The sequence below is a fragment of the Centropristis striata genome, chromosome 8 (genome assembly GCF_030273125.1).
Source record: "Centropristis striata isolate RG_2023a ecotype Rhode Island chromosome 8, C.striata_1.0, whole genome shotgun sequence".
NCBI lineage: Eukaryota > Metazoa > Chordata > Actinopteri > Perciformes > Serranidae > Centropristis > Centropristis striata.
Genome location: NC_081524.1, coordinates 11,470,843 through 11,496,215, shown reverse-complemented (window position 1 = coordinate 11,496,215; position 25,373 = coordinate 11,470,843). Strand labels below are relative to the sequence as shown.

The 25,373-nt window shown below is 39.1% G+C and overlaps 3 protein-coding genes across 6 annotated transcripts in view; 1 reads left to right on the top strand and 2 right to left on the bottom strand.

Moving 5' to 3' along the window:
* The first annotated feature begins 85 nt into the window (after positions 1–85).
* On the top strand, positions 86–10,805 carry cnot3a (CCR4-NOT transcription complex, subunit 3a). 3 transcript variants are annotated; one of them, XM_059340019.1, is made up of 18 exons: positions 86–223; positions 814–884; positions 1,025–1,092; positions 1,183–1,257; positions 1,376–1,465; positions 1,585–1,713; positions 1,929–2,024; positions 2,310–2,529; positions 2,642–2,769; positions 2,985–3,041; positions 3,326–4,256; positions 4,358–4,463; positions 4,762–4,903; positions 7,117–7,225; positions 7,796–7,994; positions 9,466–9,598; positions 9,723–9,848; positions 9,950–10,805. In XM_059340019.1, the coding sequence occupies exons 2-18, from the start codon at positions 860–862 to the stop codon at positions 10,046–10,048; spliced, it is 2,733 nt and encodes a 910-aa protein (XP_059196002.1). In that variant the 5' UTR covers positions 86–223; positions 814–859; the 3' UTR covers positions 10,049–10,805. The 3 variants fall into 3 exon arrangements, with proteins under 3 accessions (XP_059196002.1, XP_059196003.1, XP_059196001.1); XM_059340020.1 differs by having other exon boundaries at positions 2,636–2,769; positions 7,117–7,216; XM_059340018.1 differs by having other exon boundaries at positions 2,636–2,769.
* A 2,906-nt stretch (positions 10,806–13,711) lies between these two features.
* On the bottom strand, positions 13,712–23,131 carry prpf31 (PRP31 pre-mRNA processing factor 31 homolog (yeast)). 2 transcript variants are annotated; one of them, XM_059340066.1, is made up of 14 exons: positions 22,963–23,131; positions 21,674–21,932; positions 21,536–21,596; positions 21,304–21,387; positions 21,109–21,206; positions 20,433–20,539; positions 20,154–20,323; positions 19,223–19,380; positions 19,026–19,115; positions 18,137–18,264; positions 17,810–17,882; positions 14,241–14,369; positions 14,052–14,150; positions 13,712–13,968 (listed from the first exon to the last, which is right to left on the bottom strand). In XM_059340066.1, the coding sequence occupies exons 2-14, from the start codon at positions 21,887–21,889 to the stop codon at positions 13,855–13,857; spliced, it is 1,527 nt and encodes a 508-aa protein (XP_059196049.1). In that variant the 5' UTR covers positions 21,890–21,932; positions 22,963–23,131; the 3' UTR covers positions 13,712–13,854. The 2 variants fall into 2 exon arrangements, with proteins under 2 accessions (XP_059196049.1, XP_059196048.1); XM_059340065.1 differs by having other exon boundaries at positions 21,674–21,889.
* Positions 23,132–23,836: 705 nt separating this feature from the next.
* lmtk3 (lemur tyrosine kinase 3) overlaps positions 23,837–25,373 on the bottom strand; it is a 30,875-nt gene continuing 29,338 nt past the window's right edge. Inside the window, exon 16 of the mRNA XM_059339114.1 lies at positions 23,837–25,352. Within this exon, the coding sequence (XP_059195097.1) occupies positions 25,219–25,352 (134 nt within the window). The 3' untranslated portion in view covers positions 23,837–25,218. The remainder of the gene's footprint in view (positions 25,353–25,373) is intronic.

Here is a 25,373-nt window from a genome sequence, read left to right as displayed (position 1 = left end):
AAGCGTCTCGGTGACAGGCTTGAGTTTTGTCCAATCACATCTCGTAGATTGGGTTTAGGGCGGGGCTTAAAGGCGGAGGTGGGATTTTAGCTACCGTCCATCTTCAGCTACATTACAGTGAGCGAGCTTGTCGAAAAGAAAACACAATTTGGAAGTAAAGAAGACTTTCTGGAATTAGTTTTGGCTGTATTTGAAAAAAGACAAACGAAAGCCCATACCCTAGGTAAATGTCGTAAATAACTATAAATCTAGATGTTCGGGTTGACCCAGTTTCCCTTTTTCCTAAATTTGGCTAGCTGGCTAGCTAAGCTGCTAGCTAGCATTTTATGCATTAGCTAGCCAGACAGTTAGCCATATTAGCTAGCATGTTAACGATTAAAACGGGTTCTGATATATTGTGCCTTTCACAACGCAAAACCACCATATAAAAGCTATACTGGACCCCAAAATAATAATGCATGAATATGACCTCCATCCACTTGTAATTGTTTTGAAACGGGCCAGTTGGTAACCGAGCGAGCTGGACGAGCTAAGATACAGGCTAATATTAACGCTAGCTGGCTAGGTGGCTAATTTTAGCTGACAACCATGTCAGTCATATTGGTAACAGCAAGATCAGCTACGTTCACGAAAATATAACTATAGACAGACAATTTTGCACAAGTTGTGGTTTAAAGTGTCTTTAAATTGTTAGGAGATAAGGGTATTTGTGCAGCTAGCTGGAGGTAACGTCAGTTCAACTCTCCATGTAGTGATGCTCTGTGGAAATGATTTGTATGTTGTTTGAATGCACGTTTGGTTTTCTTTACATAGCTAACTTTGTGACAGACGGAATGTGGACATTGTCGTAGTCAGAGCCATGGCTGACAAGAGAAAACTACAAGGTATGACTGTTGGTGAAACTCATCAGTAATGTGGCACAGGGTCCATCACTGTCCAGCCTGGCATCTTGCACGGGGACTTAGACTGAATTCATCTAGCAAAGTTTTTGGTGTTGATCTATGCACATCTTTTATCTCCACAGGTGAGATCGATAGATGTTTGAAAAAAGTAGCTGAAGGTGTAGAACAGTTTGAAGACATCTGGCAAAAGGTGAGAGATCTTTAATCCTGTATTTGTTTAATACTCTCTTTATAACATGGTTTCTGCTGAAATATCTAAATTACTTTACCTTTATTTTAGCTCCACAATGCAGCCAATGCAAACCAGAAGGAAAAATATGAGGCTGACCTCAAGAAAGAGATTAAAAAACTACAGGTAATACAAGTCAACAAACACACATTTATTTTTATGTTGCCCCCTTACCTGAAATCTTGGTCAACTGTGCACAATTTAAAATTAGTAATTCGTTTGAATCTGTCTGTCCTTTTCCCAGCGATTGAGAGATCAGATAAAAACATGGGTGGCCTCAAACGAGATCAAAGATAAAAGGCAGCTAGTCGAGAACCGCAAACTTATAGAGACGGTGAGGCTCCTCATCTTTTCCTATTTTTTGTTTATTAGTGTTTAGAGTGTAGCATTTGGACATCAGCTCATCCAAACAGTTAACTAATCAAGTGATTTTATGTGATTTTTTTTCCTCAGCAAATGGAGCGGTTCAAGGTGGTGGAACGGGAAACAAAAACAAAAGCCTACTCTAAAGAAGGCTTGGGGCTCGCTCAGAAAGTGGATCCAGCACAGAGGGAAAAAGAAGAAACGGGACAGTGGCTAACAGTAAGACATCCACTATTATCTGTGCCTGTGGTACATTTTGATTGCCTGAATTTTTCTGGCTACAATTTTTTTTCAGAAAGGGTCAAAAACTAACAAGAACATATCAGCAAGCGTTTATTAAATAAGGCAGTTTGATGTGAAAAATGTGTTTTTGGAAGAAATTGTGATAAAATACATTAATTCTCTCTTTTTTTTTAACTCTTCCTCGCACACAGAATACGATAGACACTCTAAATATGCAGGTGGATCAGTTTGAAAGTGAAGTGGAATCTCTTTCGGTTCAGACAAGAAAGAAAAAGGGCGATAAAGATGTAAGTCCTCCCTCCCATTCTTTTCAAGGAGAGAAACTTCCTCAAAATAACAGCTTCATATTTCAAAACAATGGAAACTTTTTGAAAATAAAGACTTTTTGGAAAGTTTCTCATTATTTTGAGATACTGAATCAATATTTTGAATAAGACTTTCTCTCACAGGATTGTTCATTCATCATATTTTTTTCTTTTACTGGCAGATAAAGGCTTCCATATAGTGTAGTCCAGTGTAGTTTGGTAAAAGTTTGTGTAAAATCACATGCTTGTCTTCTGTCTGTCATGTAGAAGCAAGATCGGATTGATGAGCTCAAGCGGTTGATTGAGAGGCATCGATTTCACATTCGCATGTTGGAAACCATTTTACGAATGCTGGATAATGATTCAGTACCGGTTGATGCAATCCAGAAGATCAAGGATGATGTTGAATACTATATTGATTCCTCCCAAGACCCGGACTTTGAGGAGAACGAGTTCTTGTATGACGACTTAGACCTGGAAGATATCCGTGAGTAGAGCGATGGACTGTTAGGATGATGCTTTTATTCAGGCATCAGTATATGTTAAATTGACGGCATCTGTCTCTTGTCTCTTTCCTGTCTTTTTCTTGGAAGCTGCAGCATTAGTTGCAACGTCTCCATCAGGTCAGGGCAATGTGGAGGATGAGATGTATCTCCACTCCAGCAGCACTCCCACTTCCACAACCTCCTCTTCACCCATTCCTCCATCCCCGGCCACTTGCACTGCTGTAAGTTCTTGTGCTTGTATTATTCAAACTTGGGTCAGTGTGTTAAAGGGATTCTGGGTAAAAATAAAAGTAAATTCTGCCAAAATTTTACATATATTTCTCTCTTGCATTTTGTTAACACTTCTTCAAGCCTCATTGTGTTGTAATCCACTGACCAGTTTGCTGAATCAACATTTCAAAAGTGGATTGTCATATCAAGGTATCTCCTCCTATAGGAGAACTCAGAGGACGATAAGAAAAGGGGACGATCGACAGACAGTGAAGTTAGTCAGGTGAGAGGATCTCATCTGTACTGTGCCTGTAGATAAACAGTTTAGTACAGTGCTCTTCACCCTTGGTCCTGGAGAGGCATGGAGCCTGAAGGGTGCTCGCGCACTGAAAAGGAACAAGCTTTTTCTCTTTGGGACCATGGTTGGAGACTTGTTTAGTTTGTACCATCATCTGCATATATGGGTACCCATAGTTCACAGTAAACATTGCTCTTCATACACTTTGTACAGCTGCTCTGGAAAGTTTTGTCTGAAATGCTTTTTTTCTGGTGCTTTTTCATTTTTAGTCACCTGTGAAGAACGGCACCCCATCCTTGCTATCTTCCTTCTCTTCCTCCACCACCTCTGGGTCGTCTTCATCCTCTTCCCTCGTGTCCATGGCAAGTGTTGTCGGAGGCATTCCCACGGTTCCCACAAGCAGCAGTCTTATAGGGAGCTTCAGCAGCGCGGTGCAGCAACATCAGCATCAACCTGCACAACAGCAGCAACAACCTCAGCCACCAAACCAACCGCAGCAACAACAACAGCAGCAGCCACCTCAGACAAAACCCTCAGCCCCTTCAAACAACACCCCCAGCCCGCCAAGCAACCCTCTTCTCCCAGCTTCAACTGCTCCCTCTCTCCCCACGCCCAGCACGCCCATTTCATCAGCTCCCATCTCCCAGTCTCAGCTCACATCTGTGCCCACCCCGGCATCCAGTTTGGGACTTGGACTGGGGCTGGGATTGAGCAAAATTGGCTTGACAGGGACCAGCAGTGCCAACCAGATGTCTGGTTTAGGCCTAGGCCACCCATCTCCTTTAAACACAATGGCAGGGCTCATTTCAGGCTCCACACCAGCCCCCTACGCTCAGGCAGCAGCATCAGGAGGCTTGGGGTTGAGCAGCACCACCCAGTCCAGCATTTCAGTAGAGAGCAGCACTTCCATCCCCACCTCTGGCTCCAGTGGAGTCACCACCAACGGGGCGGGGATAGGGCTCGGTCTGCTAGGTTCCAGCCCGGCACACACTTCTTTGAGTGGGAGTATTCTGGGTCTGGTTCCTGGGCAAAATGTAGCCCCGGGTGCCTCTCAATTGCCCCCAAGTTCTGTCAGCTCTACCCCTGGAGTAGTCGGGATGATGGGAGGCAATGGAGTAAGTGTCGGCGTGGTCGGAGGAGTAGGGGTAAATGCTGCTCCTGCAAGACCACCCAGCGGACTGAAGCAAAATGGAAGCACAAGTATGTTAACTTATTGTGCTTGACTTACCTCATCTGTTTAAGTCAACATTGTCTTCTCTTTCTAAAGGATTTTCTCTGATTTTTCCTCCACCTGCCCTCAGGTTACAGTGCTGTAGTGGCAGAGAGCTCCACAGAATCAGCTCTAAGCACACCGAGCCAGTCACAAAGCAGCCAACCCTCATCTCTCAGTTCTTCAACCAGTCAGCCGTGAGTTATTTGTTGGTCACTTTATCACTTCTCATTCTTTCCATCAGGGATACTCAACTTGCTGTGCCCAGAGGCCACTTTTGCTAAATGACAGGAAGTCAATTAATAAACAAACAAACAAACAGATTAAATGAATAAACATTAAAAGGCCCATAACTCAACCTGAACCAATTTAAATTTATTGTGAATAAGAAAATAGCTGGTGGGCCACTCGGGACTGGGCTGTGAGCTGAGTATCACTGCTGTACGTGACAGTTGCTAACTTGTCTCTGTGTTACTCCCACTCTACTTGCTGCAGGATGGACAATGGTCCCAGTTTAATCAGCTCCATCACTCTGCCTCCCAGCTCTCCATCCCCCTCGTTCTCAGACAGCACACCTGGAGGAGGAAGCCTTCTCAACGGGCCCCACTCCTACACACAGGCCTCTGAGGCCCTCAAGGTGAGAAGCCATAGCAGTTAAGGAAGAGCCATAGTCTTTTGTCAGAGTCAAATAGAGTAGCCAGAGTTTGAAAGTTGAACCAGTGAGATTATAGTCAGGTGTATCTGCAGCCTCTTTAGCTGACTGCATGGAGAGATTTGGCAGAGGAGACAAACAGATGTCAGACTGGGATAAAAAGCTTTCTACTAGGGATGGTCATTATTAATCCATGGTCGATTAATGGTTGTTAAGAATTTGTCGATCACGTGGAATTTTTAATTGATCTGTGTATATTTTTTAATTTAACCAATGACTGCGTATCAGTACTCACTGAACTGAAACACAGCTGAGTGTTCAGTTTTGCAGCCGTACGTCAATAAGCCAATGAGCTGAGTTGGATAAAGCTACAGTTTGCAAACTGAAACTTGCAATAACAATTATAAAACACATAGAAATACAAGAGTATTCATTTTAGCGAAACTAGCTTACTGTATCAAACCTTGCTAGCATGAATTGCTAAGTTTAATTTTATCCAAAATTTATTTAAACACAAAACACATAAAATATGCAAGATAACTGTGAAAACTAACCTCAGGCCTCTTTGGGGGCTAAAACATAAAACATTGAACTCCTTGACGTTATCTTTACAGTTTAATCTCACTTGAGTTGGTTAAACGATCTCCAGGAAGTCTCTTTTCGTCCTTTCAAAAATAAAAGCGCCCGTTATCAAAACAGGCTTTTGCATAGTACTGTATATATCTTTTATTTTGCCCATGTATGCATGTTTTTACACATACTGGAGTATGTATAAAAACATAGCGATTAATCAATTGTTGATGTTGTAGATAATCGAGTTGGCAGGTTCCTTCTTAACGCCCATCCCTACTTTCTACACTTCTACACCACAACTTATGTGGGAGTTTGTAGGGCTGCATTGAATGCCATTTAATCTTGATTGAATCTTATTTCATTGTGGAGCTCTCAGCCCCTTCTTGCCTCACAGTATCTCTTTGTTTATCAGACAAGAAAAGACACAAGAATTCGCTAGTTAGCCCAGCCTGTGGTCCCTTTTGGTTCATCAATCACTGCTAGGAACCTTCAATTAGCACCTGTAGCCGGTGCAAACTTTAGGGTCGGGGTCTGATCCTGGACCACCCGGACTCCACATTGTATCAGGAAACTGTGTAGAAAATGAAATACCACATAGCATTTAAACGTTGTTAGAATTTCTTAATGTTAACGTTATGAATGAAACTTTGAAGTGTGAATGATAAGATACAGCCCTGTGTCTGCCCCCATTGCAAAATAAAAAAAGACATTTCTCATTCCTGCTTACTGAGCATTGAATATTACACCATTATGCATTCACTATTGTACTTTACATGGATGCTTAAGCAATAATAATAGTCCATGCTGCAGGATTATTTTCATATAACCAAATTAGTTTGCTGGCATGGGTTGTTTAAGGTACCTTTGTTTGGCACAATACTGGAGTGTGTTGTGAGTGAATGGTGTGCTCAGCTGTAAATAGCATTAAAAAAATGGTCCCGGCTGCCCACGAACCTCTGCTCAGATCCACGTTTATACCAAACACAGAAGCCCACACTTACCCAGTGGTGTATTTGGATAGAAATCAGATTATGCCATATATTTGGACTTATTAAAGCATATGACCAGTTCTTATTCTCTTCACTTAACACCGTGAAGAAGGCAGTGTTGGATATAAATCTGTACAGAATGCATTAAGATAAGACAAGATATTCCTTTATTAGTCCCACAATCAGGACATTTACAGTATTAAAGTAGCAATGGTTTACAGCAAAAATGAAGAAGCATCAATAAAACAACATTAAATGGTACACAAGTAACATAAACTGGAAGAAATATAAAAGTATTAACAATATAAACGAAGAAAATACAAAAATTAGAAACAATATAGACCGATTAAACAGTTGAACACAGTGGAATGATGATAGTGTGTTAGCACGTTAGCTTTACCGGGAAAAAAAACATTGTTTTCTCTCTTTTGAATATATTACTCATTGTATCAAATACATGTCATTTCTCATAACAGGCGCTGGCTGTGGGTGCATCATAACTGTTGTAGGTCAAGGTAGCAGATGTATTTGTATTCAACTCTTAAAAGCCCTTAACTGTTTCTCTCTCTTCCCAGCTTGATCTCAGTGAATCGACAGCTCTTTTCTCATGTTGTCTCTGTCTCATTCCCACCTCAGGCCCCTGAGCCTCTCAGTTCTCTGAAGGCGATGGCTGAAAGAGCAGCGATGGGGTCAGGCCTGGATGGAGAGATTCCCAACCTGCACCTAACAGACAGAGGTCGGAACGGTCAGACATTTTTTCTTCTACGCTGATTTAGTGAGGAATAATAAGCTTGCACGTTTACACTTTAAACCTTCTGTCACTTGTACATCAACTAATTACTGAAGAGGAGCCGGCTTACAGTGACATTTCATTTGGGATTAATTGGTTGTTTTTATTGCCAAGCACCTTTTATCAGCTGCAGTAGATGATGTAGCACAGCAACAAGTCAAAACGACCATAAAGTTCAGACACTACAAATCAATTGATCCGCAGACAGGAAATTGATTCCAAGTTTTCAAATAAATGTTTGTTATTAACTGATCGCACTAAACCAAAAAAAAATAAAAATAGGAAGGGTCATTAGATGGGAATGATCATCAGTGCCAAGTTTGAAAACTTTCAGTAAGACCAACAGCAGTCTGTTAATGATGCTTAATAATATTCAGCAGACAGTGAAATTAGGGCAAATATTTATTTTGTTAATTATGTGTGTCAAATTTACCATGTATAATTGATACAATAATAAGAGAATGCAAGCCCAGAATGTGCAGTATTTGGGTCATCAACTCAATCCACTGTTTCTTTGTTCTGCAGATATCTTTTCTGGTTCATCTGCAGCACCCGGTACACCCGCCGCCCCTCAGCCGTCCGTGTCAGAAGTCAGCATCCCCCCCTCGCTCGGGGTCTGTCCACTCGGCCCCACCCCTCTTCCCAAAGACCAGCTCTACCAGCAGGCCATGCAGGAATCTGCATGGACACACATGCCACACCCCTCCGACTCAGAGAGGATCAGGTGAGGGCACGACGTTCTTCACAACCAGTGATGATGCACGCATTTTATGACATAGTGCTGGGCTTTAAATAACTTAAAAGTAATTTCACACATTTACTTTGACAATGATAATTCACAACATGACTTTTATGGCATTTTGAATGACATATCAATGATCAATGTACTATTCTGTGACTTTTTTTGCATTTTACTACAGGGACATTTGTTTCTTATATTTCTGGACATACTGTACTATTACAATAATCAATGTACTAGTCTAAAGTGTTTTTAGGCATTTTTGGAGAAACAGCACTATGAATATCTATTGACATTTTACGGTATACTATAGTATGGCATTTTTTAAAATTGTATGGGGAGAATTTCAGAAAAAGCTAATCAAATTATAAGATGCTTCAATGGTCTAATTATAGCCTGTAGATACATATTAGTATATTCTTTCTAAAAATGACCGAAAATAGGATGTACAAAAATTGGAGGAGGAAAAAACATCATTACATCTTAAAAACGCACCGAAATGCTTAAAATGGTGTTATTATAGTCATTTGATAGATGTTTTTGTATAATCTTTCCAAAAATGACAAAATAACACAATATTGGAGGGTGTCCAAAAATTGGAGAAAAAAAGGTTGTAACATTTTGAAATTGCCCAAATTCCTAAAATTGCATTATAAGAGTCTGTTGATACATTTTATTGTATAATATTTCAAAAAATGACAGAAAAATTCAATATTAGAGGATGTCCAAAAATTGGTGAAAAATTTAAATTAAAGAAATTGCTAAAATGTGAATTTCAAGACGTATTGACAATTTTTTCTCATCATAGTTCTGCATGGGAGATGTCATAAACGGGGTCATGAACAGGATTGTAAAATTTCAATGAATACTTTTAGGAAATTACAAGTCAGTGTGTGGTGTAAAGTCCTGTCATTCCTAAATGGAATATGGATTCACTTGTTTTTAACTCTTTTTAGATGAGCTTGACTTTTTATTCCCCTGGTAAATCGATGGTGTGCTTAGTGTGTTGGCAAAATATCAGGACAAACTTTGGAGAAAAATTTAAATATCCTTCAAAATAAAATTTAAAAAATATATGTTGTCCATAAAAACATGTCATAGTATATATAGTATGTTATTTAGAAAACTCACAAAAACGTCATAGTGTAGTATGTTCAAAATAAAAAAGCGTCATAGTATATCTTTGATACATACTATACTATTACCATGATCAGCGTACTATTCTTAAGTGTTTTTAGGCATTTTTAGAGAAACTACATTATGACCTTTTTTGACATAGTATAGTATGCCGTTTTTGTTAGGGTTAGGGTTAATTTTCAGGCATACCGTACTATTACCATGATCAACTTAAGTGTTTTTAAGCACACTATCCTATACTATCACTTTATTATGCAGCCTTGATAACTTGATTTTTGTACAGATTTATAATATAAAGGTCTGTGCTTCTGTCCCGAAGGCAATACCTGATGAGGAATCCGTGTCCCACCTTGCCCTTCCACCATCAGATACCACCCCACCACTCTGACTCCATAGAGTTCTACCAGAGACTGTCCACAGAAACTCTCTTTTTCATCTTCTACTACTTGGAGGTAAAACACTCAACACATCCACTCCATGTGTGCGCCCTCACAACCTTCCCTTTTGGTTTTCTCAACCATGTATTTTAGTAATCCTCTTAAGCTTGATGGTGTTTTTGACCTCCCCTTCTCTCAGGGCACCAAGGCTCAGTATCTGTCTGCCAAGGCTCTGAAGAAACAGTCATGGAGGTTTCACACCAAGTACATGATGTGGTTCCAGAGGCACGAGGAGCCCAAGACTATCACTGACGAGTTTGAACAGGTGCAGACTCACCACATTTCACAATAGAAACTAGTTGGAGGACTTTTTGATGATGCTTTGTTGTGGTTTTGATTGTTCTTTCCCCTCTGCTGTTCTTCCAGGGCACTTACATTTACTTTGACTATGAGAAATGGGGCCAGAGGAAGAAGGAGGGGTTCACCTTCGAGTACAGGTACCTCGAAGACAGAGACCTGCAGTGACGGACAGAGGGACACGAAAAGGACAGAGAGAGACAAAACGTGCTGCTGTTGACATTCCGAGACTGAACTTCAAACTGTGGATAGAGATTGTGATGTGTAGTAGAAACCCTCTCCTAAAATGGAGACTGGTGTCTGTATAGGCTGCATCTTAACGTGAAGCCCTCGCTCCTCCTGTAGCGATTTGCTCTTGACCAAAAAAACGCCCCGTGGGCCTGATCAACTGCATCACTCTGCACGAGCCGGGAGGGCTCTCACTAGAGATCTGCGTTTGTGCCTGTCTGTGTGCACACTCAGTATGTGGCATTAGGAAAGCCTACCCCATGCATGTTTCTCATGTTTTGTTTTCTTTTTCCGTTTCAACAAGATTCTCTGTACCACCTACCCAACATGAGCCTTGAAGCCTTTGACTTGACACAAAACAAACCTTGGATTTGATTGTTGAGTAAACTGCCCATCTTGTATTTACTGTAATTTGGTGGTTTAGAATGGGGAGGTACAGTGGACATTTAGTCATGGTGTGTAGGACTGGCTTCTTTTAAGACCCTACTATGCCTGTTGAATATGGTCACTATTAGAGATAGTGAGCGGTTATCAATAGTTTTATTGATATTGTCTTGGTCGAGTAAAACGCTGAGAGTGACCACAGGGCCTCTCCCTGTGACAGGGAAAGAGTCCTTATTGGACATGGATTAAATTGCTATGCAATTGAACTGGTCTCTGACTCCCTCTCTTTACCAATAAAATGTTTTTAAGTTAACCTGTCAAAGAAAATGCATTATTATGGCGCATTCATGTTTGTGACAAATTAATAAACTTGTAAAATAAATCTTAAAAATAGGGTTTGAGACATTTATCTACTTGATGTTTGATTCATTCACCATTGAGGAATTCTCATCACCCTCAATGCAAAAGGCCACGCTTACCGTAGTGAATGTACCTGTACCCAAATCACCTCTTAATTACTCTCAAAATACACAGATAGCATTAGATAATAAATCTAAGTTTGGTTTGAGTCAACTTCCCACCTTCAGTTAAAATTTATTCTATTCTGTTGATGTTACTTCATCCTGAAATCCACTGTGTTCAGTTTACCACCTGATATTTTAAGTGAAACCCTATACAGTGAATGTGCACTGAAACTGTTTACATGTAGAGTGAAAACACAGAAATCCTAAAATTCTGGTGGTAGATTTAACTCGTGGGTCGAGAAAGAAATGTCTCCTCTGCCGTGGTTGTTCATGTGCTACACTGAAGAACAATAAGATTTAATCTGGTGGGACAGATCCCACCTTTTCTTGGCAGTTTGAATGGGGAGAGTGTTAAACTGAATCAGATTTTTCCGTTTAAGCAACCATGAAAACTTAAGATCTGTACTACAGTTAAAATTCTATGTTGTGTGTGATAAGTTTTCAGGCTTTTTTTGGGGAGGGAAAAGGGGGGATTGGCTTGAGGATGTGAAAAAAAAAAGAAAATACAGCAAAGTTATGAGAGATTTGCCTTTTATAGATTCTATTTTTTGGGGCTTTTAAGGTTTTCAGAAAGGGATGGTCAGTTGAGAAATTGCTAAAATGTGAATTTCAAGACGTATTTACAATTTTTTCTCATCACAGTTCTGCATGGGAGATGTCATAAACGGGGTTATAAACAGGATTGTAAAATTTCAATAAATACTTTTAAGAAATTACAAGTCAGTGTGTGGTGTAAAGTCCTGTCATTCCTAAATGGAATATGGATTCACTTGTTTTTAACTATTTTTAGATGAGCTTGACTTTTTTCCCTTGGTAAATCGATGGTGTGCTTAGTGTGTTGGCAAAGTATCAGGACAAACTTCAAGCTAAGATATGATATATGTATTTACATGTACAGCAGGGCTGGATATACAGTGTATACACAGGGGCAAGAGGGTCTCTGCTGACTGCAGATAATAGATCACATACAGCAGGCACACAGCAAGGAGTCGAGGCTTTGAGATGTCCAAAAAATGAAAAAAAAGTCATACTTTGTGTGAAAATGTGTCAAGAAACATCAAATTTTGAAATGCCTAAAAAAATTAACCAATTATAATCTTTTGATACATGTTAAAGTGAAATCTGTGGAAATTTTTTTTTGTCAAAAAAAGGTCAAATTTTAAAATGCCTTTTAAAATAGTCTGTTGATATATGTCGTAGTATAGTTTGTCCAAAAAAGTGAACAAACAGCATATTATGGGATGTCCAAAAATTACCTTAAAAAAAGTCATACTATAGCATGTCGATATTTGTCAGAAATGGTCAAATTTAGCACAAAAAAACCCTGCATATTATGGGATGTCCAAAAGTGGTCTTTTTAAAATGCCTAAAAATGTTTAAGATGGATCATTTACAGTCTGTTGATTCATGTTGTACTATACTTCATCCAAAAATAGCAAAAAAAAACCCTGCATATTATGGGATGTCCAAAAATGAACCCCTCAAAGAAAAAAGTCATAAAGTATGTTGATTTTTGTCGAAAATGGTTGGATTTTGAAATGCCATAAAATGCTTAAAATTGGTCAATTACAGTCTGTTGATACATGTTTTAATATGGTTTGTCCAAAAATAGCAACAAAAAAACCCCTGCATATTATGGGATGTCTCAAAAAATGGTCACATTTTAAAATGCCTAAAAATGCTTAAAATCAATAATTTATAGTCTGTTGATTCATGTTGTACTAAAGTTAATCCAAAAATAGCGGAAAAACTGCATATTATGGGATGTCCAAAAATTACCCCCTCCTAAAAATGCTTAAAATTGATCATTTAGTCTGTTGATTCATGTTGTACTACAGTTCATTCAAAAATAGCAAAAAAAGTCATACTACAGCATGTCAATTTTTGTCAAAAATGGTCAAATTTTAAAATGCCTAAAAATGCTTGAAATGGGTCAATTATAGTCTGTTGATACAAGAGGTAGTATAGTTTGTCCAAAAATATGGAAAAAAACTGTATATTATGGAATGTCCAAAAATTAATTCTTTTTAATTGCAGTCTGTTGATACATGTTTTAATATGGTTTGTCCAAAAATAGCAAAAAAAACCCCTGCATATTATGGGATGTCTCAAAAAAAGGGTCACATTTTAAAATGCCTAAAAATGCTTAAAATTGATCATTTATAGTCTGTTGATTCATGTTGTACTACAGTTCATTCAAAAATAGCAAAAAAAAGTCATACTACAGTATGTCGATTTTTGGTCAAAAATGGTCGAATTTTGAAATGCCTTAAAATGGGTCAATTATAGTCTGTTGATACATGACGTAGTATAGTTTGTCCAAAAAACACCACATTATGGGATATCCAAAAAAATGTAATATGCCTAAAAATGCTTAAAATGGGTAAATTACAGTCTGTTGTCACATATTAGAGCATAATATTGCCAGAAATTACAGGATTTTTAAAAATGGGATGTCTAAAAATGACCCCCTGAAAGAAAAGTCATACTGTAGCATGTTGATATTTGTCAAAAATGGTCAAATTGTAAAATGCCTAAAATAGTCTTTGGTACTTAAATTGGTATGTTTCTACAATTTTAACAGGAAACAGTTAACTTTGACCGACTGAGAAAACATACTAGGAAAGGGTAAACGCTCCAAGAAGAAAACACACAATGCACTGTGTAGTTTACCTGTCAATCAAAAGCTAAAAGCATCAGTTAAATGACATTTTATTTAAAAGGGAAGAACAAAAAAGTAAAACAAAATACAGAACAAATCACAATGCCAAACAACTGAAAAACATCACTTCATAGTGAGTGCAACTGTCCATGTGCGGGAACACTGTGCGCATTTGTTCACATCTTAGATTCCTTCTTCACTTTGAGGAACTCCGCCATGTTAGAGAAGTATTTCTGGTTGGCTTCAGCCACCTTCTTCTCTGCAGCCTGAGGGTTCACAATCTCCAGCCCCTACAGACAAGAGCACAACAGTTAGTTGAATAAAATAAGCCTGCGGCATTCAGAGGATAATAAGAGTCTGTTTAAGTCTTTACCTGGAGAGGAGTGAATGCTACACTGGAGCTGGTTCCTGAGGAGCGGTCTCTGACTGTGGACTTTCCTCCGTATGTCATGCTCTGCTTCTGCAGCGTTCTCTGTTGTGTACAACAAAAAATACTGAAGGTTAAGAATGAAAACAAAAATAATACAATGGTGGTGGGAAAATGAGCCATAACATGGTTTACCTGGAGGGATTTGGAGATTCTGGCTTTGGTGGCCTCGTTGACCTGAGCCTGCCTTACGCGCCCGCTGCCGCTCTTCCCCAGCTGACCCAGACTGAAGCCCAGGTCCTCCTGATATGCATCGTCTTCAATCTGCAAATTAAGGCATAAAAACTCATGGTATTGTATGCCAAAAAATGTCATACATAGTATGTCATTCACAATTTCAAGAAAAGTCACAGTATAGCAGTATGTCGTTCAAAATCTAAAAAAATAACAGTAGAATATGTCCATCAAAATGTGATTAAATTAAGCTCTGCGTTAGTTCAGGCGGAATACGGCAGTCACGCCTGCTTGGCTGTCAGCTGGTCTGACAACCGCGCCGAGCCCAACCAATCACTATCACACACACACAACTAGGCGGTCCATTTAAACTGTTCTGCCTCTCATTCCTTCTGCTGCACACACTGCTGCGTTAACCTCCCTCCACCACCTGTACAAGCCAGATTAAGAGTATTTTTAGGATGAATTATTTGCAATGTTGTAATGTCTGCAAGTGTCAGTACTATTGCATATAGCATATTCAGGTTCTGCTCTGCATGTCCCTGGGGGATTGAATGTTGCACTCTCAGCCAGAATCTGTTGCATGCTGCACAGATACTGTCTGATAGCTTCTAGAGCAGAACCCACACCGCCAAATACAACTGTACGAACCATCTGAAAAAATGTCAGGAGAAGCAGGCGGGGAACGACAGTGGAGAACATTCTCACGGTGTTCAGAAAGCATCTATCCTGGAAAACTTAAAAAACTACAATCCCTCGGAGGGTTTGAGGAGAAGATACAAAACTAATGAAAGGAACCGGTGTCCGCCTCAGTCCTGGTATCAGCAAGTTGCTACGAAAACAGATTTTTTTTTTTTAGTAAAACTATACAAAGAGGCTAAATTACATTACATTACATTACATGTCATTTAGCAGACGCTTTTGTCCAAAGCGACTTACAATAAGTGCATTCAACCTGATGGTACTAGACATAGACCATAGGAATCGAGTAAGTACATAACTTTAAGAGCTAACTGTCATTGCTAAGGAGTGCTATATGTTAAAGAAGAAAAGAAGAGAAAAGAATAAGAATTTTTTTTTTTTTTAAATATATATATCTGTTAGGTGACCATGACTTAACCGAGGTATTGTTGGAAGAGATAGGTCTTCAGCCTGCGGCGGAAGATGTACAGGCTGTCTGAGGTCCTGATGTCGGTGGGGAGCTCGTTCCACCATTTGGGAGCCAAGACAGAGAAAAGTCTGGAAGTGGTTTTGAGGCGAGTTGACCCACGCAGGGTGGGAGTCGCCAGCTGTTTGGCTGATGCAGAGCGGAGAGGACGGGCAGGGGTGTAGAGTTTGACAAGGTCCTGGATGTAAGTAGGACCTGAACCGTTAGCAGCAGAGTACAGTCAAGGAGGTTGTTCCCATGCAGATAGGAGGACAGCTGATTGAAGATAGCCCGTTCCAGAGTTTTGGAGAGGAACGGCAGGAGAGAGACGGGTCTGTAATTGTCCACTAAGGATGGGTCGAGGGTGGATCTCTTTAGGAGAGGATTCACCCTTGCTTCCTTCAGAGAGTTAGGAAAGCAGCCAGTAGTCAAGGAAGTGTTGACAAGATGGGAGAGGAATGGGAGGAGATCAGGAGCAATAGACTGAAACAGGTGGGAGGGAATAGGATCCAGCTGACAAGTGGTAGGACGGGCAGAGGTTACAAGGCTGAGCATTTGAGGAGGAGACAGTGGAGTGAATGCTGAGAGGGAGGGAGACACTGATGGGGAGGGAGGAGAGGCAGGTTGTGAGACTGGATGGGTAAATGACGAGCGTATGTCCTCAATCTTCTTCAGGAAATGGTTGACAATGTGGGTTGGTAGGAGGGAGGAGGTAGGAGGGGGAGTTGGAGGGACCAGGAGGTTTGTAAAGATGGAGTAGAGCTTCTTGGGGTTGGAGAATGAGGATTGGATTTTGGTCTGATAGAAAGAGCTTTTTTCGGCTGAGATTAAAGATGAGAAGGCAGTAAGAAGAGATTGGTAGTTGCGTAGGTCCTCAGGGTGTTTAGTTTTCTGCCACTTCCGTTCTGCTGCCCGTAGGAGAGCTCTGGTGGCACGCACAGAGTCCGACAGCCAAGGGGCAGGGGAGGACTTGCGCACTTTCCGAGGAGTGAGAGGACAGAGTGAGTCAAGAGAGGAGGAGAGGGTGGCAAGGAGAGTGTCGGTTGCAGAGTTGGGCTGCAGAAGTGAGAATGAGTCCGATGAGGGGAGGGATGAGAGAACAGTTGAGGCCAGAGCAGGAGGAGAGAGAGAGCGAATGTTGCGGCGGACCAGTGCAGTATCTGTCCGCCGCAACATTCGCTCTCTCTCTCCTCCTGCTCTGGCCTCAACTGTTCTCTCAAATAACACCCAACGGAACAAAACATGATGCACAAAGCAGAGAATTGTTTTGTCAACTCAAGGTTCAAGGTTAGTATGAATGTTGTTCAAAATTTGATTTAAAAAAAAAAAAAAACAGTTATTTTTTTATAGTATGTCAACAAATATCATAAAGTTATAGTATACTATGTCATTTAAAATTTGATAAAATTGTCATAGTATAATATGTCATTCCAAAAAAAAAAAAGTATGTCGTAGTTCAGTAAAATGAAAAAAAAAAAATTAGTATAGTATGGCGTTCAAAATTTGATAAAAATGTCAAAGTACAGTATGTTGTTCGCAAAAGTCATAGTATAGTGACATCAAAATGTCAAAGAACGCCACAGCATAATCCTCAATACTTTTTTGGCACAAGACAGATTTAACTTTTACATTAAAGTCGAGCCCTGCAATGTTTAAAACTGTTCTTTCCCCCCAAGAGGAAACCACCATCATGAACGTATCATGCCATCTGAAACTCATTTACTGAAAGTGAAGTGAGCAACTCAGAAGCGCTGATGTGTACTTATGTCGGTATGAAGTTAACATCATCATTACTGGACCATTCCATCTGGGATTTCTGAATTTGTTGGCTTTTTCTCTGTTATTTTTTACAGACTAGAAAAGAATAAATGTCCTTTTCTTTTTAACTACCATCTCCACTGTCAAACATGAAACCTCATCTCACAACAACCACATCACTAAAGTGGCTTTGCCGTAAACGGGAGAGTATAAATGACAACTCTGCTTCTTGGTTGAAATATTAGAGCAAAACTATGTCCCTCTGGTCTGCTGCAGTATCCGATGAAATCAGTGAGCGAAGCTGCTTTTAGCCGCCATCCTCTCAGGAACTGAGGTGAGCAACAATAACCTCAAGTGTTTGAATCTGTGTGTTTATATTTAGATGCTCTGGAAGGGAAGAGTATCCAATGTGATCATCAGTGTTTCTTTCTATGCATTTAATGTGTATTTCTGCATAGTTTTTTTCTTAAGGTAACACACATTCCTTGAGTATGAAATCTGAACACCAAACAACTAATATGTGTCACTGTTAGACAGCAGTATTAATAATGAACATGTTATTGCTTGAAAAACACCAGTAAAAGAAGAAATGAGAGATAGAGAAGGGATGATAGATAATACAGACCTCTGCAAAGGTCATTCTGTTTGCATGTTTCCTGATCTCCGTCAGTCCAAGACGCTCCTTCATCTTTCGATACCTTAAAGAGATGAGAGCAGCACAGTTGGTTATGCTACATATACACTTTGAGTTGATGGTGGTATTCTAATCTTGGCTATGCAAGTTACGTAAGCTTCTTGCCGCTCTGTCTTGAGTTTTGTTTGGCTGTTCTCATGTTACAGAATGTTTTACTGAAAATGAAAAGTTGCAAGCGTTTCCATATTGCATTAGACTTTTCTCTAAACGTGTGGTCTGTGCAGCAGAGTTCTGCAGCTGTAGAGCAGCTGACCGTACCTCCTTCCTCCTCTCTTCTTCCTCTGTCCGTCCAGTGGGGCTGGCAGTGGTTTGACCTGCTTCACGGGTGGAGGCTCTTGCCATTTATCAAACTTCCTCTCTATTTCTTCTTTTAGATCATAGCCAACCTGCGAGACAAGAAGTTACACAGAAGTTAAGATGAGAGGAATCAGAAAAGAATAAAACATTTTTTTAAACTCTCTGAACACCAAAATCAACTGGTAGCAAAAGTATGGACATGATTAAGGATCGTGGTTGTTCTTATCATCATTTTATGTTACTTGTTTTCTTCATATTTTTTTGTATTAGAGGCAAAACAAATGTATTATTGCACTTTATTAAAAATATTTGAGCTCCTAATGTTACATGCTCACTTGTTAGGGTCATGAAAATGAGTCTTCAGTGCATATGTGGAATGTTTGTTGAATTTAATTGCTTAATCAGAAAAATATAATTAAAATTGTAGCACTGAGGATTAAAACAAACAAACAAACAAACAAACAAAAAACAATGGACGTGGATGATGTGCAACGAATGCTTCCTTCAATCAAAGTAACCAATATTGTAGATAAAAATAGTGATATTTTATCAAAATCACTTCTGTCTAGAGGTCTCATTTAAAATTTTGCCAAAAATAATCAGTGTGCTGTTGATCTTGTCAAAAATAAATAAATTATGTGCTTCTAGGCGCAACTGTAAAGCCACGAATGACTACACTGAGACCAACAATCAGTCACAAAAAATAGGTTGTGAAATAGCTTGTAAAATATAAATAGACGGGCCCCTGCTGCCTAAGAAAAAAAAACAGAGGAGTAAGCCTTTTTGTGTCTAGGTTTCTTTTGTAACACCGACAGCTAATCATAAATTCAGCATGAATGTCGACGGTCACCTTGCCGACTGAACTCTCATGGAAACTGTCCACTCGGGAAGCCAGAGTGCACTTTGCAGCCACCAGACGAGCGGCCTTCCTCCTGAGGTCCTGAAGTCACAAAATGGAAGTCAGGTGTTAACTGTAAGATGCCCATGCTGAGTAAAATGCACAAAAACACACTGCAATGGCTTTATGTTATTTATATATTTACTGACAGGTGGTAGAGACTGCACCACATCACAGTGGTAGATGTAGCCGGTGTGGGGCAGCAGGGAGGTGCTGCTGAAGCCGGACAGAGTTCTTCTCTGAGCTCCCAGCAGCATCAGGTTACAGGCCGGCATCTTTGAAAGGTTAGTGAGTCCGCCGGCGATACCTGCAGCCAGAGAGAAAAACAAATCCATTTTATTTTGGATGCATAGTGTTACGTGCCAGAGGACTGTTTGTGTGTGTTTCTGCCTCTCTCTCCACCCCCCCTCCCCCTCCTTTCTGTGTCATTCCAGGTGCTAACCAGCTGATTGGATCCACCTGGAAAGCTGATTTCCACCTGTGGAGCTGGCCAATCAGAGGTGGTATGTTCAGCCTGAAAAAGGACCATTCTGAGGATCACCGGAGGCCATCTTGTTCTTGTGGTGTCTCTGTCTGTGAGACTTGTTTTTGTGTGCTTTGACATTTAAAATTCGACTTGTTAGTGCTGTTTGTTGTGGTGAGGTTGGGACTAGGTAAGTTGGGGTACCCTGTACATTTTTGCATCACGTAGGATAATTTCTGTTACTCTATTAGTTTATTGATTGTGCCACCCCTGTATTGTTTTGAAAGCCTTTTTTGTAGATAAGTTAGTTAGGCCTTTTGTTTGTTTTTTCTTCACAACTAGTTTAGATAGGCCTTGTTTTGTTATATTTGTTTCAACTTTCTTTTGGCACAATCACTTGTCCCATCCTCCCCCACCTTAGTGTGTCTTTGTTTGGTTATTGTAAAATAAATCATCATTGTTCATATCACCTTTGACTTTGTTTAATTTTCTGATTGTTGGGTTATTGTCTGCTGGCTGGGTTTAGTCAGTGGACGTAACAATAGCATGGGTAATAGAATATCAATGATTTCAAATCAATTTAAATCTAAAAATGTGTCTTTTTTAGCAGCTCTCACCCATGATCTTGGCAGCTGTGGACGCTCCAACGATGATTGACAGATTTGGGGCGATGAATGACATTCTGGATTCAACGTATTCATAAATCCTGTGTTTGGACTGGTTCAGCTCCAGAGCCATGTCACACGCCTCCTCCAGCTGCTTCAGTTCATCCTCACTTAGCAGTGACCTAAACAATGAAAATACACAAAGTCAACTTACTGATGAGCAAGTAAACAGCGACCGTCACCCTCAGACGTCCTGTGGATGTGAGTGATAATATCTGTCCGTCGACTCACCCCTGTGTGGTCGACGCTGTGACACTGACAACCATAATAGTGGCATTGGTGAGGATTTGCTGCAGAGTTTCATTGGTCTTGCACTTTTCCAGATTGTTTCCCAACTCCTGCACAGGAAACATAAAAAGGAGAATGTATCATTCTCAAACAACATGTGAGAGAATAAAATAGTAAGCCTGCCCTTTTATTTTATTGCATTACAATAATCCATCCTTTCATATTTTGAAACTAGAAAATGCAGGGAAAAAAGGGGGGTAAAAAGACAAAATTGAAAGGAAAAAATAAATAATTGAAAACAAATGCAGGAAAAAAGGAGCTTTTCATATTATACAATAACTTAATTACAGCATTAACCAATTAGGTAAATCAGTGCCTTTTTTAAAATATGAATGACACCACAAACTACCGTTTTGTTAAAATTAGCCTGACACAGGTGGCTATAATTTGGAAAGACAGACATTTCAACCTTTGAAATATATAAAATGATGCAGTAAAAATTTTAATTGATTACTGGCATTTGGCGGATGGTTACAATCATCAATAACTAAAAATGGTCTTCTGTTCAGGTAAAGATACAAATGATCAATAGTGCAGCAAAAGCAGCTCTGTGCACTCGACTCTCAATCTGAAATGGTTTTTGGTTTAAAAGCAGAATAAACATTTTGTCTCATCTCACCTTGACTGTGCGGATGTAATCTAGAGAATCTGGCACCAGAGACTCGAGCTCTGGGAACCTCTTGGAGTACTTGTCCCGAGTGAACTTGTGAATAATATCTGAAACGCAGGAAGGAAAACATAAGAAAACTTTGCTATACACAGCAGAACAACATTAAACACAATTTTAGCAAGCAGGCAGGAACAGAGAACTTACTGAGCTCATTGTCGATCTCGACTGTGAGGTTATTGGCGGCGACGATCAGTCTGTACTCTGGGTCAGCCTCGACTGGACCTGAGACTACAAGAAAACAAAAAACACAACAGAATCATACCAACTTTATTCAGATTCTTAGTTATCATTCAACTAGAATTAAATGTGAGGAATTTATTGAACATAATCCATATCATAACACATAAGATAAAACATACACATGGGTCACACTCACCCTCTGAGTTCTTGCGCTGCTTTCCACTATACACGGAAATTTTGTCCATAATTTCTGAAAACTGGAAGCAAAAAGTAAGATTATCCTCCAGTGACCAGAAAACATGATTGTATAATGCTCTCATATGAGACAACTCACCTGTTTGCTATTGCGGAGCTTGGCGATGGATGCAACACTCTCTGCTTTACTGTAATCCACCTCCATCTCCTCTGGGATGTCTTCCAGCCCTCCCTCTGTCCTTCCCTCCACTGCCTCTCCATCACTCTCCCCCTCCTCTCCCTCTGGATACAACCCGTCCTCCCCTTCATCTGCAGCCTCCTCCAAATCTGCCAGGAGCTCGTCCGCCAGAGACATCTGCAATCAGCAGCAGGAAATTGATGGTAACTGGCTTGATAAACTGAGACAATTCAAATCAGTTTACAAAATTAAACCGCAAGACTGTCAAAAATGTCTGAACATAGCACATAAATAAAAATCAAAAGCTGTCTTTCTGTTCTGACTTGAAGTTTCTTTTCTTACTGTTAAAATGAAATCTATGATGTGGAAATATCCACATAAGTGATCTGATTATAATAGGAAGAGGAACTGCAAGATGGGAGAGGGACAAAATATCATTAAAGATGATATTTTATATATACAGTCATGGAGAAAATTATTAGACCACTGTTTTCTTCTGGTATCTAGCCATTTTCAATGGTTTGAAGAAAACCATGGAAAACGGCTAGATTATGAGCTATTTTTGTTGTTGTCATATGTGTCCAAACAAATGTACCAATAGTTGTACTAGGCACTAAAATAAAGTGAAGTAAACAAGGGTATTTTTTTCCATGACTGTATGATATTTTTGTTACAGAAATGTATTTTTATAATTTCTTCAGGCCCCTAATGAATCATTCTCAAAAGCAACTTTGTTGAAACCATTTTCATTTTGTTCTGCTCATAACTAAAGCCATAAACATTTAAAGGGGTAACTCAAAATACTTATTTGTGCTACTGCTATTTGTGAGTAATGTTTGTCAAATTTTAGTCAAATTTGCAATTAGGCCACCAAATGGGCAAACATGAATAAATATGTAAATGCTGGTTTGTTATAACCAAAGACAAAATCCACTAATGAGATTTCTTGTGATCGTAACGTGCAATATTACATACATAGGTGTTGTTTTATGAGTTAAAACAAATGATTTCAATGTGCCATAGCCCGGTTTAAACACTTGAATAACATCACCAATAAATGTTTCAGCTGATAAAAGATGATGGCAGACAAACAATAAATCTGTAAATATTTGAGAAAGCTGTTTGTAAACATTTTGATTCTAATTCAGTGATTGTTTCGGTTTATGCTAGCTAGCTAGCTACCGTTAGCCAACGTTGGTTTAACGCAGCCGGTCATGTTGCTAAGCGCTTTATAAGTTGCACAAACTTACCTCTAACCGTCAAACCCTGGTCGCCCTAATGAAAAAAACCCACAAACGTCTCTTGGAGACTTCCAGATCTTCTTCTGTGTTCAGGTGAAACGATGTTTATATGATGTTTTCGTCGTCAGACTGTGGTGTGATGCTAAAACGTTTGACGCAGACTAAATACGTAGTTATCTTCGAACTGCTTTCTGGGAAATGTAGTCAATCCGCAGCACAAACAAAGAGAAGGTGAACCTAAACTGGAGCATGGCTACCTATAAGTATCTTAAATAAGGCTAAAGAAGAAAAATGTAACATTTTACACAACTGATTGCTATTTTTAAGTACATTGATATTTTTTTTAACCATATAAAAATATAATGTAAAACAATTTAACTACTATTCTTTCATTATGAAATATCCCCCAAATTTCTGACTGATCTGGAGTTTTGCCTTTATGAAGCTGCTCTTAACAATAAACATATTAATTGTTACTATTAAAATCCAGATGATGGCACTCTATAATATCAGATTTATTTTTATTACTTTATTAGGTTTTTGTTTTTTTAAAATCAGGAACTTTTTTCTAAATTACTACCTATGTTTTCACTCTCTTCATCACTTCTTGGTTACAAAAAAATATATGAACTCTTGAAAAATTCTGTGACTTTTCCCCCCATATGACCTGGGTTTCTGTATCTATGTACATATTTACTCTCATTTGTTTTGTTTTTTTATTTGTTTTTTAATAGTCACATTTTAATTTCAAATGTATATGTTTCACTTATATCTGATTACTGCTATTGTGTACCTGAATTTCTGTATATTATCCTTTTTGTCAAAGAATGAAAAAAGCATGATATGTAAGGGTCTTCTTGGTTATAAATAGAGTGCTTTACGATTACAAAACAATACGATTTATTGTCATGAAACAGTTCAATAAGAGGTTCACATTTTGTAGTTTTTATTTCCCCTTGTTTATACATTACCCCTTGAAAACCATTCTTTAAACAATACAGGTTTTAAACCAACATTTAAACAGACTAAACGAATGGACTAGTTGGACCTCAACTGCAGGATGAACTGTTATTAGTAGAAAATGGGTAAATTAACAGATATACAAACAAATGGAGTTATTTACTGATGAGAGGCTTCGATTTTTCATGCTAAGCTACATTAACGGTCATTAAACAAAGTAAAATAATGACAAGACAGCTAAGAATTCATAGACATTGGAAAAATAATGACACATTACAGGACATAGTTCCATACAGATTGGCATATATTAACAAGTAAAATTATACAAAATACTTCTTGTTTTTTTTAGCAATTAAGACGTTTGGGAAAATATTTTGATTTATTTGTTATGAAGATCTTAGAGAAGGTATAACCTAGATGCATTCTGTCCCAAACAAATTATAGCTAAGTTAATATATGTTAATTGCAGAAAAGCAAATAAATAACCTGATTTATAAATAAGGAAAAATAAATAATTAAATAAATAAAATATTGCATGGAAACTGGCTTTACATAAAGAAATAAAACAATATAATAAATATATATTTAATATAAATTAACCGGATAAGAGAAATAATCTAGAACTAAAAGTTTTAAAGAAGCATAGCTTGTTTCATTTTTCGTGCAGTCTAAGAATACATCTAAAAGTAAACAGCTCTAAAATGATATTGTATTCACTTGTATTATGATATTTGTACAAATGTTAACGAGTATTCTCAAATACAGGAGTCATCGAGTTCTGCTCCAAACTGCTGCCTACAAGAACAACTGACTGCAATGAAAAACTTCCTTAATAAAGAGAGGACTGGGATCCAAGCGCTTACATAGACGGATGAATGACTAAAGAAAGTGCATTCCCCGCACATCTGGGGAATAATACAACAGAATGAAGAAGAAAAAGAGAAGGTAAGCTGGTACACAGCAAGACTCCCACTGCATAGCTGTCAAATCTGGTTCAGATTTTACAAAGCTCCAGGCTCCTCTTCTCCTAACATATGCTGCCTTGTTCAAAGACTTTTTGTAGCTGAAGGCTATGAATAAACTCTGTAAATAGTGGCAGGCAGGAGCACAACGCCTGTCATACAAAATCCTGTCGCTGGTAAAACCTGGAATGTGTCCAGCTTTAGAACGGGAGTCTCATCATTCTTTCAGTTGCCTCTTCAATAAAAAAATAGCCTCTGGGTGAATGGCTGGTTGTCGGGGGGTTAATTCAGTGGCCAGTCCGAGAGGGTTCAGCTCTAAAGGTTCCCACGCTGACGTGTAACATCACACCAAGTGGGGGTCGTTGGCTGGGCTGACAGTGAAGCGAGATGATGTCACTGGTTTGGCCCCCACTGGCGACCTCGGTTTGATTGATAAATCATCTTTCCTTTTTGATTCTTTGCTCTTGATGTTTGACCCTGATGGGGAGAAGAAAAAAA

Excerpts from the sequence above, each read along its gene's own strand:
- cnot3a (XM_059340018.1), top strand. The coding sequence starts at position 860 with ATGGCTGACAAGAGAAAACTACAAG. Across the intron at positions 1,258-1,375 it reads AAGAGATTAAAAAACTACAG|CGATTGAGAGATCAGATAAA; the intron begins GTAATACAAGTC and ends TCCTTTTCCCAG. Across the intron at positions 1,714-1,928 it reads AAACGGGACAGTGGCTAACA|AATACGATAGACACTCTAAA; the intron begins GTAAGACATCCA and ends CCTCGCACACAG.
- prpf31 (XM_059340066.1), bottom strand. The coding sequence starts at position 21,889 with ATGTCTCTGGCGGACGAGCTCCTGGCAGATTTGGAGGAGGCTGCAGAT. Across the intron at positions 21,207-21,303 it reads CGAGATCGACAATGAGCTCA|ATATTATTCACAAGTTCACT; the intron begins GTAAGTTCTCTG and ends CCTGCGTTTCAG. Across the intron at positions 13,969-14,051 it reads TAGCATTCACTCCTCTCCAG|GGGCTGGAGATTGTGAACCC; the intron begins GTAAAGACTTAA and ends TCTTGTCTGTAG.